This window comes from Cardiocondyla obscurior, linkage group LG05 (assembly GCF_019399895.1).
Source record: "Cardiocondyla obscurior isolate alpha-2009 linkage group LG05, Cobs3.1, whole genome shotgun sequence".
NCBI classification, from domain to species: Eukaryota; Metazoa; Arthropoda; class Insecta; order Hymenoptera; family Formicidae; genus Cardiocondyla; species Cardiocondyla obscurior.
The window spans coordinates 1,474,297-1,496,011 of record NC_091868.1 but is presented as its reverse complement, the minus strand read 5'-3'; the positions used below and the strand labels follow the sequence as shown (position 1 = coordinate 1,496,011).

The 21,715-nt window shown below is 47.3% G+C and overlaps 2 protein-coding genes across 5 annotated transcripts in view; one reads left to right on the top strand and one right to left on the bottom strand.

The window, feature by feature from the left end:
• Qin (tudor domain-containing protein qin) overlaps window positions 1–21,715 on the bottom strand; it is a 139,428-nt gene that overhangs the window by 87,535 nt on the left and 30,178 nt on the right. The gene's annotated exons all lie outside the window — the stretch shown is intronic.
• LOC139102985 (uncharacterized) overlaps window positions 1–21,715 on the top strand; it is a 52,223-nt gene that overhangs the window by 3,867 nt on the left and 26,641 nt on the right. For 2 of the 3 annotated variants that reach the window (XM_070657254.1, XM_070657252.1), the window contains one exon: window positions 12,718–12,758. In XM_070657254.1, the coding sequence (XP_070513355.1) occupies window positions 12,722–12,758 (37 nt within the window). In that variant the 5' untranslated portion in view covers window positions 12,718–12,721. Of the gene's footprint in view, window positions 1–12,717; window positions 12,759–17,041; window positions 17,731–21,715 lie in introns of those variants that run through there. The other variant, XM_070657253.1, reaches the window with a different exon arrangement.

Sequence of the window (21,715 nt, the reverse complement as noted above, 5' to 3'; positions counted from 1 at the left end):
CAGACAGACGGCGTAATGGGCGCGGATTCACGTGTTACCTGATTATCACGGCGCAACGCGTTACGTGCCAGATGTCCCGTAGCTCAGTATAGCGAGCATCGAAATTTCATTAAACGAAACGAAACGCACAGAGATCGGGCGCAGGCGGGGACTCGCGAGCGTGGTTATTAATCACAGACGCGGCGGCGCTCTTTCCGCAATTCTCAAGGAAATCGCTTCGCGAGTGATTCTGCATAAAGACCGATGATAATACGACGTGACACGTAACTCCGTGAGCCGGCGCATCCCGCGAGCGCTTCCCTCTGAGAGCGCCGATGCAGGCTCGGTTTCGAGACATACCGGGACGCCGTAGACAGATTTTAATATAGTCATTCCTTTTCTCGGCGCGCACGGAGCAGTAAAATCCGGAAGGACGGAGTGAGGAGGAGCCGACTGAATTACAGCGATCCTTTATGCGTCGCGTTTGTTGAAGATGCAAAATGCGCGCGGCAGTATCGTCGGCATCGTTACCACCGTATCGTCCGGGCACGCAAACATCGTCGCCGTAATCATATTCCACGTACGTACGAAGTACAGATTTTGCCGAGGATTGTAAACAAAAATATGATCTTGGCACCTGCCCGCAACCGAGAGGGGAGGGGAGGGGGAGTAAGCCGGTCCATCGAGGGGCGCAGGGAGTAACCGGGCGAGGGATGCGCTTCACGCGGAATTGCAGAGGGAGCGCCTCCGCCATTAACTTTGATGCGCTTATAAAACGCAGTAGGTTTGAGCCAACGCGCGGCAGAACGAAAACGCGCAGCACCAGGCGAGCGAGCGGCTGTGACACGTACGTGTGTACGCTCTGCTGGAGGTATAGAGTTTCCAAATTTAATAGCCCTGTGTCGAGTAGAGAGAGAGAGAGAGAATGAGAGAGAAAGAGAGAGAGAGACAAGGGGGAGACGCAGGAATGAGGAATGGGTACACACCAGGTATGGTGGATGGCTCTCGACCATAAATACGGGAGCTGGTTTGATTATATGGAGCCCCATGTCAAACCAACCACTCCCGCCCAACCGTTTCCACCCCCTGCACCGACCCTCTTTCGCCCCCAACCCCTGTCCTCCACCGAGCCAGCTCGGGTCGGGTCGCACGCATCTGCGAACGTGGATGCGCTTTATCTCCCTCTCGTCAAACCCTGCCGCTTCGTCCTGACCGAGATGAGATGTCGCGCGTCCAAGTTTCAACTATTCATGCTTTCCTTTTTCATTTTACTAAACGTTAAAAAAAAATCTCACGTTATTTATTTTTACTTATACGTAAAAGAAAATTTTTGATATTTAATAATTTTTAACAACGAATAATACTTAGCGCGTATTAAAACATCAAATTGATGTCGTTTAATTGCGATGTAATAAAAACAGACGATATAATTACAGCGTCGCCGGTTACTGTATCGGTAGGGGGGAGGAAAAAAAAAAGAGCAAACCTCACGAGACACGCGTACAAACGCAAAGCGTCATCGTCGTCGAATGGTGCTGCATTTACACCCACTTGTGGCCTCTCGTAGATACGCGGCCGTTTCTCGTTATGTGCCGTGGCGGGAAACGGAGCGAAGTGCACGATTACACGAATCGCGGCGGTGTAGAGGCCGGAAAAGAGGCCGGTTGGCAAGCAATTTCGTGCACCAGGCATCCGCGGGTCTCTCCTCCTATTCCGGCTATTACGAGCGACATGCTCTTCGCGTCTATCCGTTCGCATTTCCCGCGCCATGCACCTCGCGCGATAACACCGGCCTTAATCTTTAAAGCTGCGCGTGAATAACTTTACCCCAAATATACAAGCTCTTTAACGCATGTAATTAAAAAAAAAAGAAAAAATAATAATAATTAAAAAAAAAAGTGCGAAAAGAATAGCGAGACAGTCTTGAAAAGTAAAAATCGCTTTCGACGAGTGCCGAGTTTAAATAAAGAAAATTATATTAACAAACTCCGTAATTTAAGTATATCATTAACTATTAATTAATTTCAAACACGAACTCCAATGAATTTTTTTTCCCTCCCCGGGGAAACGTGATTAAGATGCGGAAGGGTGAGGTATCGAGGATCTCGAAGGCGCGGGAGGGTAATCAACCGATTTTACTGCCAGTGCCTGTATTAAACAGGCGCGCCATCGCCGGCAGATTCCGCGTTTGGATGAGACGGGCGGAGGAGAGCCCCAATTTATGCCCTATAATTTTCATGGGAGAACAGCGCTCCCGTTCATGGCGGCCATCGTCGCGCGACGCCTCTACCCGATTCTCAGGAAATCGAGCGAGCTCTTAAATGCGCGCGGTGCAGCGTCGTTACACGAATAGCGAGACTTGAACGGGAAATTAGAACAGCGCCCGGGATTAATCCGACGTCGAAGCGACGTCGGGAGAGAGGCGGGGGGGAAAAGGGTGACCCAGCGTGGCACGGCTTTCGCGTTAGAAATTCAACAATCCGACAACAATCCGATTCGGCATGGCGCAATGATAACGCCGTGTATTCCCGTAGAAATAAACCCTATACCGCTGTTAATGATCCGCTATTATTGTTCCTATTTTCGCGGCCGTACTCCCGCGACTGTCGTCCAATCAGCACCGGGTTTATTGGCTTTTAATTGATTACAAATGACAGTTTGATTGGTCCTCTCGCTCGCGCTCACCTTTCCCTTCTAATGGCGGCGTTTCGAAAAATCGATCGACCGTGTCATCCCGCCCTTACTTTTCTACCTGTTCAGTTACTGTAGAAAAAACATAAAATAAAATAAAATAAAATAAAATAAAAAAAGCGACAGCACCGCGTGCTTCACGTTCCACGTAGACGCGTTGTCCAAGCACGCGATAAAAATCAGTCGCGAGGCCGAGGGAGGGTTTCAGGAAGAGCTTCGAAAGCGGTGTAAAAACACGGTGCGTTAATACCGCCTCTTTAATCTAGCGCGATTTAATCTCGCGTGGATTTCGAGGATTGCTCTTTGAAACATAGCCGAGATACGAGAACCATCTGATACGATTTCAGAGAATGATAATTTAACGGAAAAGAACGCGGAGCAGCCCTCGCTGTTCTGCTGTCCAATATGCGCGTACTTACAGAAAACGCGCTCGTAGATCGCACTCCCGCATATTTCATATTTCGGTTTGTTTTCGCGAGTGTTATCTTCTACAAAATTATATTTAATTTCCCGTTTCCCGCGATGCTATCGTTTACCGCGGGTTATCTAGACGATCGATAAGCGTAAGCGCGCTGCCGAGATCGCGGCAGGATACTCACTACTCACGTTAAAAAAAAAAGTTAACTCACGTTAGCGTTAAGAAAACATGAACGTTGGGCTAATCGCACCGAGAGAAGAAAGAAAAGCGCGCGGAAAAGAAAAACTCTGGCGTGGGCGAGCGTGGCGAGGTGTAATTAATTAATAAGAAGATTGCAGCGTACGAGGAGCGGACGCGACGATCGCCGTGATACGTAATCGTGAATTACCGAGCGGCGTCCTGAAGACGAGAAAGAATTACGCGGCCTGCTTATTGGCCGCACGGATCTTAATCTAATAGAGCGATAAAAGCGCGGCGGAGATGGAAGGCGCACGTGACTCGAGCGAAAGTAGAATTTCGTTCGCGCGCGAAGATGTGTTCGTGATGATAGAGACCTAATCGAAATTCCACGGCGAGATACATCCGCGGAGAAAGCGCCGTGACCAATGCGAGGAGATAGGCAAACACCCAAGCGCTGCGTATCTTCGCCGCGTACACCGCGATAAGTCGCGCGCACGCGGAACCAGAAAATTACAGAATTAACTTCGGCACGCGCGCCTTTCGGGAAATCGCGCGGCGATGTCCGCCGCCGCGGCGGAATTTAATAGCGAGATACGGCCGCGATTGTTGGAAGGCGGCCTCGAATTATCATCGGTAATGACAAGTTACGGTGAACCGCGACACTTTATCTCCGCGTTGCTAATTATTCCTTTCACTTTTCTCTAAATCGCCGTCTCGAAGTTGAAATCAAATTAGAATTTATTTCCTTATTAATCAATTTGCTAAGTAATCTTCTTTACTCGTGTGATGTATCGTGATTGAGTGAAATACATATATCGGCGGCGGTGCTGATGGTTATTAAATTTTTATATAACTTAAACCGTCATCGTTTGGAGAGTCAATTTAGTAATATGTTTTCAATTATATTCGATTGAGTTGCGTAAATATAATATTACAAAAACGACTTGTTTCAACAGCGAAGTATACTCGAGGCGTAATTAAAAATTAACTACCACGCACGGACAAAGTAACGAGATGAATAAGGCATCAGCCTTTAAGAATGAACGTCGGGGTAGACGAATGGATCCTGTTTTGTTGCGGGCGGTCTTGCAACGTATCACATGGCTTTTTCACTCGTGCAACTTTAATCCCCCCTTATTCATCGTTCTAACGTCGCATTTGAAGGCGTGTAAAACTGCGCGGCGATGCAATAAGTGTCGCGTTACCGTACGGTGGAACGAATTATCGGGTCGCGCCGGTCGGTTTCGAAATCCACCGTCTGCGACGATCAGTCCCGTAAGAGCCGATTGAATTTCACTTAGAGGCTCTCGGGGGAGAAACAAAGAACGCGGAAAATGCGGGGATCGCGAATCGCACGCGCGCGCGTGGATCGTGTGCGCCGCGAAATTATACGATCGCGGCGAGTCGAAGTTGATTATAAATTTAATCGCCGCGATTTATCGTGCGGCCGCAAGACAAGCTAAACCGCCGATCTGAAATTACAGGCGAACGAGACGCGCGCTACAATTACATTTCAACATTTATTGCCTCCATGTAAATTAATATATTATTACGCTGTTAAACCTACATCGCCGATTGCTCAAAGCTGCCTACGAAATTGCATTACTCGCCCGCCGTTACTCGAGAAATTATTTTTTCTTTTAATCCGACGATTCTCCCTCCCCTTCCAAACGGATGCTGCTACATACGCCGTTTATCGGCAAAGAGTTAATCCATAATAATTGTCAACGTTGCGCCCGGTGACGTGTCAGGTACGCGTATTAAAGTCATCCAACACGGATTAATATTACGTCTGCACGGTAGATATATTACGCTCGCATTGATGTCATTCTCGCGAGAAAAGGATTGTCAGTCATAACGAGATAATCGAGAATCATTCTATTTCTGGCTTCGGTAGCAGTTACTACGAAATGAATGCGCCCATGAAATTGTCGTATACATAATACCCTTGATCGATTAGCTGAATTTCAAACAATATTGCCGACCTATACACCCGCGCGTGCGAGCTTCATCGATTAAATCGGAAGCGCGTCACTAGTTATCGATTTCAAAACTCCAATATCGTACAACTCCGGCTCATCCGGTGCTTCCCTGCCTCTATCTCTTTCTCTCTCTCTCTCTTTCCGCCCCTCAGGTCTCCCCCGACAGTTGTGTCCATCTCCGTTCGCATTACGTTTCCATGCCTAGCATTTATCTCCTTCCTCGCGTGGTACAGAGCTGTCTCTCTTGCGGGCGAGAATGAACGGCCGCCATTTCGCGGCGATGTTGGCGGTGCCCGCAGTTGAAACGAGAGTGAGACGCCGGGCGTCGCTCCGAAGCAGGACGGATAGCTGACGGATGAAGTAGAGAGACGAGGAGAGAAAAAGAGAGCGAGATAGCGGGAGGGGGAGGAAAAGAGGAGAAGAGAATGAGACACGGACCAAGAGGAACGGGGGATTTAAACGCCAAATTCAGGACCGAACCGCCACCCATTTTCCTCTCTCCTGTCCCTCTTGAGCTCCCTCGCCACCCTCTCGTCGAGTTTTACGTCACTCGATATATGCACGCGAGTTTATGCCGGCGAGCCGGTAATTCCGGCACGGGGCAAGAGTTTCACGTGAACCACCCTCCTGGACCGAGAGCGGACGAGTCGCAGAGGGAAAACGAAAGGAGGCGGCGGACGATCGCGATAGAGAGAACGAGATAGCGACGGGGGGAGAGAGAGGGGGCGCGAGATATTCGCCTTAGGAATTTCTGAAACGTCACTCGTGCGCGTAACTCCGCGGCCGTTTCGAAGGAAATTTAAGTTTCATGGGATCGAGGTGGTACCTGACTACGAGGCGAGCTGGTATACGTAAACGGTCGTTCGTATGCACGGTCGAACGAGCAGACGGATGGTGCACGGCGGCGTGTACCGGCGCGCATATACGTGTGAGCGATACGTCTCTGGAGTCTCTAGACAGATGAGAGAGAAGCCGAAGCCTGGGGCGCGCACGGTCCGGAAACCGGCAACGGGACAAGGTTCGCGCGCCGTCGGGCCACGACCGCGGTTATTAAAAATGACTGGCCGTTGGCAAAAATTGTGGCGCGCGCCGTTCTGTTTAAATAACTCCTCTGAGCCCCGCTCAAAGCGGCGACGAGAGCAAACGCGTTCGGCTGCACCGGTTCGGCAGCCCGGACGACGAGGGAAGGCCGATGCGCCGAAAATAAGGGTGAGCGAGAATGCACCCCCGGGAGAAGTGAACGCCGCGCTCTCCTTTCGTTTGCATTTCGCGTCGCGCCGAGTGGTCTTTTGCCGTTCGCGCGCGAACAAGGAAATTACGATCTCCGTTCCGTGCGGCATCGCGAAACGCCGCTGAAATTGCGCCTTCGAGTAAGTTATCGTTAGCGATTCTAATTTCAACTCTACGAAATTATTTCTCCTTCGCGGGCGGCGCCTCGGCGACCAGCATGGGTTGTACGACCCGGCCGATCGAATTCAAGCGCGACGGAAAGGCAATATTAAGAGACACATCGCGCGGCGGAGTGACAAAAGAAGCAGGCGGACGTTAATAACGCAATTCCGCGGTTCTAGTAACAAAAAACCATTTCCGTCTCGTTGCAACGTATCAGTATGTTTGGGAAAGCAAATTGGTCTGCGTGACAGCAGGATTGACACGTTAAATAGCCTCCGATGTACAAAGTAATGATTGGCGTGCTCGCAATGATAATAAAAACCCCTTTGCGATCTAATAAAAATTAAAACGTAACGCGAAACATGTCCTTTCACTCGCGGCCCCGTCGTATTTCATTTCAGCCCGCAAAGTCGGAAGCTGGCGGGCGGCCGCGCGGTCGGAATTAAAATACAATGAACAAAACTGCCGGGCGTTCGACGGCGGTAGCAAATTAGTTGCCACGTCGTGGTTACGGTAGAAAGAACACGCGCGCGACGACGGACGTGTAAACAAATGCTATGCAAAATTGTTTGCCCGCTGGAGTAATGTCGCGCTGGAAGAGAACAAGCGGCGAGCTGTGAAAGAGGAAAGAGAGCGAAAGAGAGGAAAAAACCGTACGGCAACAATATGTATGAACAATTCTCAAACACAGTGATCCGCGGTATGTTTATACGCGAGTGATTTTCCTGATAACAGACGCGTCTCGCCAGGGAACAAAAGCAAAGAAATACAAAAAAAATAATAAAAAAAAAATAAAAAAATAAAAAAAGCGAAACGCGAGTCACTCTGCTAATAAAACTTTCAATTGCGTTTCTCTCGCGAAATGCGATAATTTTCATACGGTGGCCTTCCGTCACCTTCGCTCGCGGCAAGCTCGTTGGTAATTACACGCGCTTACCGTTCGCAACGCGAGAAAAAAAAAGAAAAAAAAAAATAATAATCATAAAGAAAAAGAAGGCATAAAGGGTGGAGTGGAAGAAAGGAAAGGAAAAATTTTGCGCCGCGCTGAAAGGTCTGTCGCAAAAGCGAGCTCATAGCGTAACTTTTAATTACATTTATCTGCCGGAGATGACGCGTCCCCGCCCTTTTTATCCCGCGGTTACTCTCCGTCCGAGCTTGAGAGCACGTCAACACTCAATTACGGTGATACACGGTCGTCTCTCCGTCCTTTCTATCTATCGCGGATCTTTCGTACGTGTGTAAACGCGACGTTTGCAGACCGCGCGGCTATTTTATATAAATATCCCCGAGAGAAATCACGCGCACGCTATAATTACGTTTAAAATTATTTTAACGGAGATTCTCGGATACGCGTAACTCCTAACGTCTCCAGCGCCAAAACTTTTAAGCTGAATAATATTAACGTATCTCAAATGCCCGGAAGATTACTCGTCCGGATAGCCGAACAGTCGAATTCCACCCGAAATCCGTGAGTAAAAAAATTTTAGTAAAATAAGCGCGTTTATGCATCCGGCTCTCTTTCTCCTTTTCAATTTTGCGCGCCGCGAGTGCCACGGATTCCTCGGGACACTTAATCAAGTAGTATTCTCCAGTGACTAATTGGCAGTCTCAACTCACACGCGCGTACGTGATGAAGTAGCGCGGATGAACATGAAAGGGGTAACCGGCAATGACAGCGGAGAAAAGGGAGGCCTTTTCCTCCCCCTCGCGCAGAATACGTCTGTTCGCGGTCTCGTTATTACATTTCGTGGTTGTCCGTGCTGGTACGGACCACTGACAAACATTGATGCTCGGCATAATGCGCTCGCGAATACGCGGGCGGGCACGTGCGAATGCACGCCGCGCGGAAATTGATCTGTCAATGTCGCCCTTTCGGCGAACGGCTGACAAAACGTTGACTAGCCGACCCCCGCAGTTAAACGTTGCTTTGACCGCGCGATCTGAATTTTCTATTGGACACCTTCGGCGACTTGGAAGGCTTTTGTGTTATCAGGAAATGTCGCTCGCTCGCCAATTAATCCGATCCCAATGGCACGAGGCCGTGCAACATTTACACGCTGTCCCGGCGCAAATATTCTCACGAGTAAACATTTTCGAATTCGAGAAATCAAAGTCAAGAAATGGTTATTAAGAAAATTTAAAAAAAAAAAGAAAAAGACAAGTTAGTTTGTGCAATGGTATCGCGGTTTTAGCAGAGTCTCTCTTACGTTTTCAAATTGAACGATCAGTATTCGGGCGTACGGAAAAAAAGAAAAAAAAAACGTGAGAATTAACAGCAATGAGACGATCTCAGGGGAAATTAATAAATAGAACAGCCGCGGCGCCCGCACGTCTGGCGTTGTGGGTTGTTGAAATTTTGATCAAGCGACTTATGGCGTGTTCGCTCGTTATGGAACATCGAAGGCGCAGCGCTTAATCCTAAGAAGCGTCATAAGCGGATTCGGTTCGTGTCGGAGTGGAAAGAGGAAATTTCCGACTGCATCGACCTCGCTTTTCGAACGGTCGACCGGCGTAGGAGATAAAGTGGAATATATCTCGAGAGGATAAATATCAAGAATGCAGTACAAAGGAATAAAAAAAAAAAAAAAAATCTACGCGCGCACGTTCTAAATATATCTCAAAATAAATGTAATTTCGCGAGGCAAGTCTTTTACTCACTTCGAGCATAGCAAAATAGATTCCGGTCACGAAGCTGCGCCGTATTATGTTCGATCGATCCTGTCTAAAGACAGATTCTTAAAAAAAAAGGAAGCGTAAAAATTATCGCGGATGAGTATGTCTATACAATTTATATCGCCGTCTCAGGAAAGAATATTCTCGTTCTAATAATATAACACTTAATGATGTTATGTTGAAATAAAAAAGCGGGGACATACGTGGCGTAAATTTAATCATACTTTAATTTAAAACATGAACGTACAAAATATGAATATATAAACGACTGAAATTTATGGTTATTAACTAAACGATGTAAATAATATTTAAGAATAAAAATTTCCACGTTATTAACGCGTAGCTTTAGCTCGTTTGCTCGAGTAAACCGATTCGATGGCTGATCTCTCAAGCTAACTTGATCGTGGATAATTTTCTTTTTCTTTTTTTTTTTTTCCCCTCGTGACAAGTGTGGCAACGGAAATCAGATGCGAATTAGTGGCAACAATGACGAATGTTAATCGCGAACGAAGCCGAGCGATTGCAATTAAAATTCCACCCGCGAGAAAATCGTGTGAAGCGCGGAAAATTGTGCGCGCGGTTATCGTGAAAGGGTCCCCGACACACGTATCATTAAGACCTTTTCACTCGCTCTAATTTTCCCACCATTCTGCCCGGGCTCGCCGACGCAAAACCAAAGAGATGGAGATGAGTCCCTGACCGGAATAAACGCACTTCGGGAATAAACTTTCTACGATCTTCGAACGTGTCTTTTTAACTCGCATTTTGTGGGTCAGTATCACTTTGACCGCGATGCCACAACATGCGTCTCGAAAACATCACGAAAGCGGAATTAAACGACAAATTTTATTCGGCGGCATCAAAGATCAATTCGCAATAACTTGATCTTAGATTTTTACGAGCACAATAAGAAAAAAAAAAATTTTAAAGAGTGAAATTAATAATCTAGCTTCTATCGATGCGTTTGCATTAAATTTTTATATAACCAAAATAAAGCGAATATGATAATCTTATTATTGCGTGTAATAAGATTGCCAGTTTAAATGGAAATAATCGCGGAGTTAACGGGATAATCGCGAAATGCGTTGGCCGTTATGTGACTGCGGTTTTTTAACAGAAATCGGTGAAAATCGGCGCATCGGCGATTATAACGCGATCCGCTTTCAGAGAAGCTCATGTAAATTTCAGGAAGATTTCCGAGCGAATATTTCGTGCGATGGTGCCGACGCGAGAAAATCCGGTCGTCGCCGGATAATTCGTTGATGGGTAATGGCCATCCAACCGTAGCGGTGCACGTGCAACGCGAATTTAATTCGATGTACCTGCATATTGCCGTGGCGAGCGATAACACATCCATATCGGCCGCTACCCTGAAGAGCGAGGGTAGTCTCATGCGAAACAGAAATAAATTAATAAACAGCAGTCTATTTCCCGTTGACGAAATGACGGATTCGAGTGCACGTTGAATGCGACGCGAAGTAAAGCGTATTAATTATATTTCGATAATTCATTCCCGAACGACTTAATCCCGAAAGCTAAGCTATGTAAAGCCGTGGATTATTATAGCTACATTAGCCTATCGCGATATACGAAAGCGATAACGTCAAAACGTGAGTATTTTTTTTTTATCAAAAGTGGCGTATCTATTAAAAATATTCTCTTCTTCGTCAAACAATCGAGTTTTCTTTTTAAAGAGCGTAAATTTTTTACCAACACGTATCCGCTGTTTGCAGCCGAGGCGCACGGATTAATAGTCAAAAATAGAAACGTCGGCGGTCGCGCACGTCCCATGAAAATTGAAATGTGGAACGAAAGTAACTCTTCGACAGGGAGAAAGAGAAAAATACGTAATAAATGGCAGATTTTTATATATACGGGATCTGTTTATACCTCGTCCGCGCCAACCATGTGCAGTGGGAACCGTGCACGGTGTTTGTCGTTAAACACGATGCAAGTGAACTAAACGGATAAATGAAAATGAGGAACAATCGCGCGATCAAATGCGTATACTCGGCGCTAAATGATATTCAGCCGGCGATTGAAGTGCCGCGTATGTCATTATCGCATTCGAGGGGGCAGAGCGTATCGCGAAGTATAATGGGAAGTCGGTGCCGGCCCCGCCGCGACGACGAGGATCAGTATTCCTCATATAATTCGCGGCGCAGTGTCATTTTCCTTTTCACGAATGCCACCGCTTTTAAATATTCCCAGGGCAAAACTCAAGCGCCGGTACACGCCGTTTTGAGAGACCCCGCGGACCGTATATAACACGACGTTTCGCAAAATTTTTCCTGGTTGTACGAGGCACTACGCGTGCGGCAGAAAATACTCGCGACAGTTTCGCGCGCGGCAGAAAATACTCGGGACAGTTTTGCGCGCGGGCGTTCTTTTTATTATGAAAAGATGGAAAGCGAGTCCCGGTGGAAAAATAAAGAGCGGTCCCACGGTCCCGCGCGAAAAAAAAATAGGAAAAAAAAAAAAGACGTACCGCGTGGGAGTACCGATCGTTATCTCGCGCGGAAAATTCAAGAGTCACGCGAATTAGCATGAATTCAATTAAAGCCCTGCCCGTCCGGTGAAAAAAATTCGATAAAAATGCGAGCGATGTCTTCGCCGTTCGTCGGCCGAATTAGACTGCATCCGGTTCGTTAGAAAAGTCGATAGATACTCATTTCGTAAGCGTTATCTTTCGGCTTTTTGTGTACAACCGTCTAAAAAAAAAAATATAAGCGGTATTGAGAGCGATAAATATATAGACGTCGTTCAGGACGCGCGCGGTTTGTCAAACATCTCACTGTGAGTAGAAAGTGATGATGGACTCGGTTGCTGATTACGTGATAGACGTAGGACTCGCACTAGCCTTGAAACCGAAATAATTGGAGCTCGGGTGCTTGTGAAAGCAACGCTATGAATATTATAATGAACGCAATTGACTCCTCTTTTTTTTTTCTTTTTTTTCTCTCTTTTAGAACATGCAAAAAATTAGTTTGACAGTACCTCGATTAAAGTCTCGACAGCGTACTTTCTAAAGTATTTTAATTGCGTAAAAACAGATGTTTTAATTAAATAATTTCGTCTTAAAAATACAGAGGGTTCTTTGCTATATAAAGAAAAAAAAAAAATTAAAAAAAAACAATGTAGTACATATAATTCGAAATGACAGTGCTTAAAATCCTATCTAAAAGAAATTAATGGCAAGAATCCTATAGAAGTAAGCGCATAGTTTATTCTATTGAATAATTATACGAACCGCAACCGGTTCATTGATCACTCCGCGAATTCCGTGAAATATTCGGGCATTTTTTAAGTATTATTTTAAGTTTTTTTTTTAAGTATTTTAAGTTTTTTTTTTTAATATTTTCAACATCTCTACAATTAATATTTTTTAATTTTCTGTTACAGTCACATGCTGCATCATCAACTCTGCTGCTGCGCATCGACCGGTGAGTTGCATGATTTTTCTTAAATTATTTAGCGCTTGCATAGGGAAAAAACATTTTTTTTTATTTAAAATATAATAAAAATAAAACGTCCACTCTCGTGGCAAAAAGTGTGCCAAACGAGAGAACAAATCAACGTCGTATAAAAGCGGAAACATACAGATATCTGTAACATCTCTTTTTAAAAACAGAAATACATTCGCGTTATCAGAGAAAAATGCCAAAAAAAGCACATTTTCTATTATATATGTATTAATAATATCGAGATGAATATTAATTGGGACGCGCAAGGTTTGTTCCAGTATTAATATATAAAAAAAAATGAAAAAAAATGATCACTAACTCGTCAAGGCACCATTAATTTTATTAGTATTTACGATGATAAACTGATAAATCTGTTGAACGTTCGCGTAAACGTAAGAGAAAGGGAACGCGACGAAGTTAAATATGATTTGGATCGCATCCAACGTAATCGGAACTGTCGTCGATTCTGCCGTGCGCGAAAGTATCGTATGCAGGAAGTTTCAAGCGGTCGTTTTGTTATGCTCGAGTTCATATCGGAGAAGCGTTACGATGAGCGAGAAACGCGGATGCAGCTTCGCGATACTATAAATAAGCCACTAACGACAGACCGCGTTCTTAATCACTCCGAGATTACTTACGATTTTCTCGTAATTTTTCGTGAATGGAAGGGCTCGGATTAAAATTAACAGTGGTCTCGAGTGAATCTCGGCGCAAGTGCTGCGGAAACGTAAGAGTAAACTGGCCGAGGTACGTTAGAGAAAACCGATGTGTTACAGAATCCTGAGATAACAATTAGGGTAAGCTAAACCTGTTTTGACGCCTCGGGCGATAGGCTGTTTAGCTAGCAGCGTAATTCGATCTTGAACTTGAAGCAGCTGTGTCCACACGTGTGAATACGGGTCGCCTTTCACGTATCGACATTGCATTTCTCAATTAAGATAATTAAATGCAGCTTCAAGCTTCATGTAATATACTTGGCGTTCTCGATCGCGCGTACACATTCAAGATATTTTTCTTACGGTTTTACGGGCGTTATAAAATACGCGGCGCAGACCGGAAAATTCGCAAAAGTTAGTAGTCCAACCGACGATGCGAATGATTAAGAGAGATAAGAAGGTAATTTTTCTAGCGGTAATAAAGACCGTGCAATAAAGCACGCTGCGATGCGCGCGATGAATTGATTACGAATGTATTTTGTACCTAACGAGAATACTTGATTAACGCGCGAAGGAAGGAATAAAGTGCTGCGCTCGGGCTCAGGCGTTCAATTCGTTATTGTTCTTCTAAAACGAGAGAGAACACTCTCGGCGACACGGGCCAAATTAACGGTGCGCGGTGCGTTAAAGCGAAAGAAGGGGGGGGGGGAAGGCAGGGGGGGAGTCTATATACCTCGATATAACGTAGCCGTCTTTTGTGAAACGCCGGAGAAAGTCGGTAAAATGTTTTCCTCGCGCGCGCAAATCGCGAAGACAGTGGAAACGGCGGAGTTGACGGAGTACAACGAGAGGTTAAAATTTGATGCAGCCTCGCCTAGGGTTATACGTGGGAAGCCGTGCTGCTTGAAACAAAAGTCGACGTGACGTAAGCAATTGCAAGCGCGTGCCGTTCCGATCTCGCGTTCTCTCGCGGAGATACATTGTACCGTGATAATGAAAGTAAATTGTAACAAGCGCGCAACAGTTGTACGAAGATAACCGAATCGTACGGGATGTACGTAAGCGTGCTCTCGAAGCTATACACGTGTCGCAGAAATACTAATAATTTTTTAAAATAGATTTTGCGTTATCCCGTTTTAGTTATTTTACACATAAAATTGAGGAGAGAGAGAAAGAGAAAGGGAGCTGAATTATATTTTCGTTATTCCTCGGAAAGTGTGCCTTGCAATATTTTTACGTAAAGAAGCTACAAAGTAAAGATCTTGAATCGCAAATGTGCATATCTCGTTTCTCGAAGTGTCGCTTCGTAACAATTTTTTATTTTTCTTTTTTTTTTTTTCTTTTTCTTTCGCAAGTTTCGAATTTCAGCGCGCGAAACGGTACGGGCGATAATGGGTTAAGTAGCGGCGTGTAAACCGAGACTTTCGTAATACAAGATCTCGCGCGTGTTGCACCGCGGCATTCATCGCTCGCGTCCTTTTGCCGCGACGACTGGGTCGCCGCAGACAACTGGTAAACTGGCAAGTTCCAAGTGTCGTCGGGAGACCGTGGCTCGTCGTTGCTTTCCCCGTCCTTCTCCAGTCGCTCGCGTTAGCATTTCGAAACAGAAGAGACAAAGAGCTCGAAGTCGCGGAACAATGAGACCTGATATCGCTCGGTTCAACTACAGTACTCTCTTTCTCCCTCGCGTTTTCACGCCGACGACGACGACGACGACATTGCTACGTCGACATCGTCCGTATTATTGTGCGCACGTCGGGACAGCTTACCTAATGGCGTACAATTATCGTCCCTAAAAAACTTGCCCCGCCAGACGGTCTCCTTTTTTCCTCGCCACCCCCGTTGCTCGTCCCCCCCCTTTCCCTACGGTTTATGGAATCAACGTTTTAGCGCTCGCGGCTGCTCGAGATGTAATTAATCCTCGGCGCGTTACCCGCTGAAGATGAGGACAGACGTTTATGCGTAAACTCGCGACGGTTTCTTATAACGTCGTGACAGACGGAATCTCGCGGGAGGCGGGCGTTCATCCGTGGGAGACGTAAAAACGCGACGCGATGCAGATCCGGCCGGGGCCGTGCTCCGCATTTTCCCTCGGGTCGGCTGTATTTTCTTACGTTCGCAGCTCGCGGCCGCGCGACGATGACATTATGCAATACTTTCACGGCGACGTAGCCGCGGCGAAAACCACCGAAATTCCGACGGAGTTATATAAGACCGGCTTAATTGTTCCCAGTGCGTGATGTGCTCGTGACGATTTCCGCAATTGCGGGAGCCACGCCGAGGCCAGCCGCAAATCGACTCTTTCGAAGAGAACTGAAATTTTGTCGGTCGAGGCCAAACCGACCGCTGCCCGCGCGCCCGCCCGCGAATTTTGTGCTTTCGTTACGGATGGAAATTTTTGTTTAATTTTACCGGGAGCGCCGCGCCTGAAAAAATATCGCCGATAACGGACCGCGGCGGTAATTGTTGATCGCGCGAAACCGCGACCGCGAATTTGTTGTCCTTCTCCTACGAGGAAACGTTTTGGCCCCATATTTCGTTCGCAGTTTTCTTTCTTTTTTTTTTTTCTCCCCTTATTTCCTCCCGACTAATTTTCGTGCCACCGCCCTCCCAATTATCCGGCGCTCGCGGTAGAAAGAGTCGCCTTCAAGATAGTACGTGCTACCGTATTATAATGCACTCGCGAAACGGCATTTACGACGGGACATCTTCCGCATCGGTTTTAATGATCTGGCGCGAAAGAATGGGGCTCTTTTCTACGAAGAAAGTCTAATTGTAGCGTTCAGAGTACGAGCTCTCTCGTCTCCTTCTGTTTCTCTTAAATATCGCTCTTATGTGCCCGTGCTCGTGCGTAGTTTTTCTGCGTTGGACGCGGCATCGCGGATGTAAAAGACTCGGAAAAGTGCAAGAATAATCTTCGCTGCTAATCTTTAAGCTTTAAGAACGCGGGGATCGTCAAATTGTTCCGTTTGCCGCTTACTTAGCGCACTCGGCGTACTGGGCGAGTCCCGCTTCCTCTTTCGTCGAGATGCTCCCGTCTCTCTCTTCCTCTCTCGCGATAATCGCGCAAATAATTGTAATCGGCCTAATGGAAAGCGCGGGGTTGGCTTGTGAACCGCCTAAAAAGTTCCCTCGGTAGGTAATCAGCTTAATCAGACACAGACAATTACTCGTAATTATGCCAGAGCGCCGCGCAATTTCTCCTTTCGATCCACCCGCGACGCTTCTTTACGAGGTAACGCGCTTAATGCCTGCGAGAGTTTACGCGGGGCGATAAAACCGAAGTTGACGTGCACGAGGAAGGAGGGGTAGAGGGACTCATTGTCAGACTAGAATAAGAGACAGCCTCGCGCGAGGCGCTCGTGCGTCGGACGTTATCTTAATATTTCGCGCGAAAGGCAATGAAACTTAAACGATCGTAGACCCGACTCCGCGTTACGCGTCCTTTACGAGAGACAGACACGGGAACTTGGCTCCTTTATAAGCACGCCACTTACACGCGCTGCCTTTCTCTAATAAAACGTACGCGGACGTTAAATCTCGTACGTTTAACGTAATGAGTATTTGCACGCTCGGGCCTCAACCCGGCTGTCAGCTGATCGACGCCGTGCCGCGTCAATCTCAGTCAACGTGCGAACGAGATTCGGAAAGATGAGTCATTAATAAAATTCACGACTGCGATAAATCGAACGCATTAACGCCGATCTAAACTCTGCGGATATTCCCCTATGATTAACGATATAAATTTAACCGCGTATTTTCGGCCTATTAAGCCGTAGTATTAATTTCTTCCAATTGAAATGCCGAGGTATTTGAGGCAGGAGAGCGCAAAAAAGGGACACTCTTCACTTTCCCCAAAAAAAAAAAAACATATAATCGCGTCAATTAATCGCAATTATTTTCGAGACTCCGAAGCGTGTCGACCGGTCTTTCTCCTCCCCGGTGCTCGCGCTCGTTGGAGGATCGGACTGGCCGTGAGCGTGCAAACGTGAGGCCCCGCTATCTTTCTTCCCACCGCGGCGAAAGGCGACCGCGCGGCAGGCAAAAGCAAGAGTCAACGTACGTACGCGCGGTTCCGCTCCGCGAAGGCGAGGATACTACCGGCAGTGTGCCATCGAAAGGAGTCAGTTTCCGCGTGGTCTCCGTCGCGTCGGTTACGCCAGGTGTAGTTGCCCCGTTTCTACCTGTCCGCTCCGCGTGTCATCGCTCAACACGGCGTGCACGCACGCAAGACGGGGAAATGCGCACGATACTCGGCAATGTTCATCGCGCCCAACTCGCGCTGCTCTCCCTGGGTGAGTACGACAAGATACCGCCAACTCCCGCGGATCCGCCCCCGATTTAGTTATAGGAAGTTACCCCAATCGGTGAATTCGCGCTTCAGTAGGCGCATCGCAGACGCGAAAGTCTAACTATCGACGCCGCGAACTTGGCCGTCGTCTCGCGAGGAAAATGCACGGCCGAAATGCGACAATGTGATTGTTCCGCGGCGTGACGGTACTGTAACGCGACTGACGGCGCGACGTGTCAATACGACGTCCGGGTGCCGAAAAACTTGAGTTACCGGTGTGAATAATTGACGTAATACAGGAATAAAAGTAATTGCCTGAGACAGCTAAGTTGCATAATTTAATAATAATGAAATGAGCGATAATTATCAGAGATAACGATATTACTTCGATTACATCTTACAATCTAACGTTATCGATATTGCGATCAACAACTCGGGAAAATCTCTCGGATGTAATTATACCCCAGTACTGAATACACGGTCGCTCGGTGCGGAGAATATACTCCGCGTAAACACGCATTCCCTGACACGTGCCGAGGTCCCTCCGGGAATCTGGTCGGGAATCGAGGGCAACTGGTTAGCGGCATCTATATATCTGTCCCGAGGAAACTGCGAGTGCCGTGAGTGCTCGGCTGGCATCGTACACCTCGGCTCGTGTCAGGCGTCGTCCTGGCCGCCGTCGCCGACGTCGACAACGGCGCCAATGTTGACGACGACGGTGGCGATGGCAGCGTCGGAACACCACGGGGAAATCAAGCGTTCTCCGCTTTTATTTGCATAAAATGATGGGACTGACCGCGTCACGTTCGAAACGTTGGCCTCACAGATTTTCCCTGCGAATTTCATTATTCTCCGACACATCTACCGCCCGGCGTTCCTCTCCCCGGCCCCGAGACCGCGCCATCCGTACTTCGATTCCGCGTTCGGCAACAACAGACGATAGTCATTAAACCGCATGCAAATGAGGCGCGGAGCAGGCACGCGCAAAGAAATCCCCGGCGTAAATTCGTTCTCTTGTAGCGCGCGCCGCGGAGCGATGACTGGAATCGCAAGTGCGCGAGTGGCTGAATGTCTTGGAGAAGAATGCAATTGCGACGGCAAGAAAATTAACCAACGCCGAATCCGTCGAAGGAATAAAAAGTTTGCCGTAGAAGCAAAAAATTCAGGAGCCCCTCCCAAAACGCGTACCCTTGCCCCCTTTCGCAAATGAGAGATGCTAGCTAGAACAGGTGGCCAATCAAATGTTTTTTTTTCTTTTTTTATATACTCTTCGTTTACGGAACCTCGCTAATTTCCAATAAAAATTTTTTTATCTATTTTCTTTCCGTTCCGAACGCGACGTCTCGCAAAATCCATGACGGTTGAATAGCGGTAGCGCCACACCGCGAAATGGGATTATGTCGAATTCGCGGTAAAGCCCAGCAGTGCAAACTAATTCGTCGCTCGGGTATTTTTAATTCGCGGGGAAAAGCGCGTACCGCGGCACACAGGTCAGCGGGAGAGAAAAAAAAAAAAAAACCCTCCCCCGGTTTTGCCGTCGATTGTAACAGGCGGGCGTAATCGTACGTGCGCCTGTACAAACATCATCGGGCCGATGGCTCGAAATCCCGGTCGTTGCTATCATCCGACTGCTGTCCCAACCCAGCGGTACTTAATCCCGGCAAATATAGACGGAATTCCGCAGCATTGTTGCGCATACGACGAGCAGATTTGAATATTACCGTTGCGCACGCATCACGCTAATCGTTCTGTCGCCCGACTATACTACGATTAATTATCGGCTGAGCGCGTAATCCAGCTCGCGTTCGCACGCGAGCGAGACTTGGGACGAAAATTGATTTCGTCGGATTCAAATCCTAAAAGCGTTATCCGTTGCGATGGTTAACGTGACGTACGTTCTGATCGGATCGCTGGAAATCCCACGAAATGTTAACGCCGCTCAAAACACCAAACGGCGAGAATCTTAACGTGACGAGCGGAGGGATAACTTTCAGCGTGAGGATCTAGATTTGCAGCCTCGTCCCGCGTTAACTCTTATCTATATTAAAGATCCGTAAATTAGCCCGTTCAAAAGGTCCGACGTGAATAAGCGGGCGCGAAAGATAGACCCCTCTCCTTTCGATGCGAATAGTACATCTCGGAGTAACTACAAATTAAATGAAGTAGGTACGCGGGGGCTTGCCGGCGCCAACAGTTAATTTTGAAAGTTTGCCGAAGTCGTAGAAATAAATCCACAAATGGACGAATCAAGAAAATGGAATATTTATGCGGAAGTCTAGACGGGAGATTACGTAAACAGTAGATTTTGCGAATCTTCGAAATCATTCATCGTGGTCTTTAAGTCTCTTTGAAATACGGGCACGAATGTTTGCCGCTTGGCGATACAAAATCCTGTAATATCAGTTAATGCGAATAGGAAAAAGATTTCTTTGGATTTCGCGTCACCGCGATATCTTTCGAGGGGCGTATGTATCCTTTGTGGGGAATCAAACGTCGACAGAACGACGGCGGATTACCGATGAATTTTTCAACGTGCTTAAACCAGAAATCCCCCGCTGCTCGTTGAGCACCGCAGTCGCTCGTGACGTGGTATCAACGGCGATATCGATGCGCTCGAGAGTATCCATTAAATCGGTCGATACCGATGGTATTGTAAATACGATACGTGAGCCAAAGATTCTTACGACCGCTCGTACGGCAAACGCTGACAAAGGTCTTCAGAAAGACTCCACCGCGCGTTTCTCGGTCCCGCGTTTCTTCCCGACTTCGCTGCAGAAAAGACCCGGCCCTCACATGTATGTATGTGCATACATACGTCTATCTAAACGTTTTCTCTCTTTTTATTTCTCTCTCTCTCTTTCCCTCGATCGTGAAACTCTGCGACGGTGTTTCATCGTGTTACGTGCTGGCTTCGGTCGTTTTTCTCCTTACAACGGAATCGGTTTCCGCCGACGAGGCAATCGTAAAATTTAACGACGTTAATTCGGGGCCCGCCAGAGTTCGCACTTACGGTGGAACAGCCGAGTACACGGAGGACGAGTGAAATCGAATCCGTTAATTCGTCGATGGAGCTCGATTTTAGAACTCACTGAGCGTTCTAGGTATAACATTTACGAATATATAATTCGAAAAAGTAGTATTCACTACTTTAGGTTGGGGCTTTGAGGTTCAGAAAGTATAACAACCCTATTGCAAAAAAAAAAAAAAAAAAAACGGGAAAACTATCTGGGATATACAATAAAACATACGTGAGCTTTCCGTTTCGTTTGACGACGCGATCTGAAACTCCTAACAAACACAATCATACCGCACACAGCTTTCGCGCTCTTGGTTATATACCCGGAACAAACGGAAGAGATCTGGACGAGAGACGTATCGCGCGCGAAAGTTTATTAGCTACGCCGGGGGCCACGGCTCCAATCCCGCACGACAAGTAGTAATTTGTATTCGCAACAAGTTTCTCACGTCGGCGGCGAAATATCGGGATACGCGCGCGCGTGTCGCGGGTTTTCTGCCGCGAAGTCCGGCGAGGTCGCCTGCCGCCCGTCGAGTTGCTCTGGCATGCGTTAACAATGAATAACAGAAAAAACGATGAGAAAAAAAGAGAAAAAAAAAAAAAACAGGAAAAAAGGAAAGGGTGTTGGAGGCGGGTCACCCGTTCCTCGACGAAGAACGCGTCGCGTGCGATTTGTACTACGCCGAGACAAAAGGCAGCGCATGCGATATCTCGGAGATCGCGACGGGGCACACGCCAATTTCGCTCGCGTGTCGGCGGGACGTGAAGCGCGCGGGAAATCCCCCCCCCCCATCCTCCCGCGCCCATACGTGGGAAATCCTCGTTAACGCCACGTCGCAATGACTTCTATCGTGCGTTCCGCGGGTATCGTAAATTTTATTTTTATTCACCGCGCCACCGCAGACACTCTCCCGGCCGTCCTCGCGAGATTTAAAGAACCGATTACGTCAACCCTATCAATCTCCCGAATTGC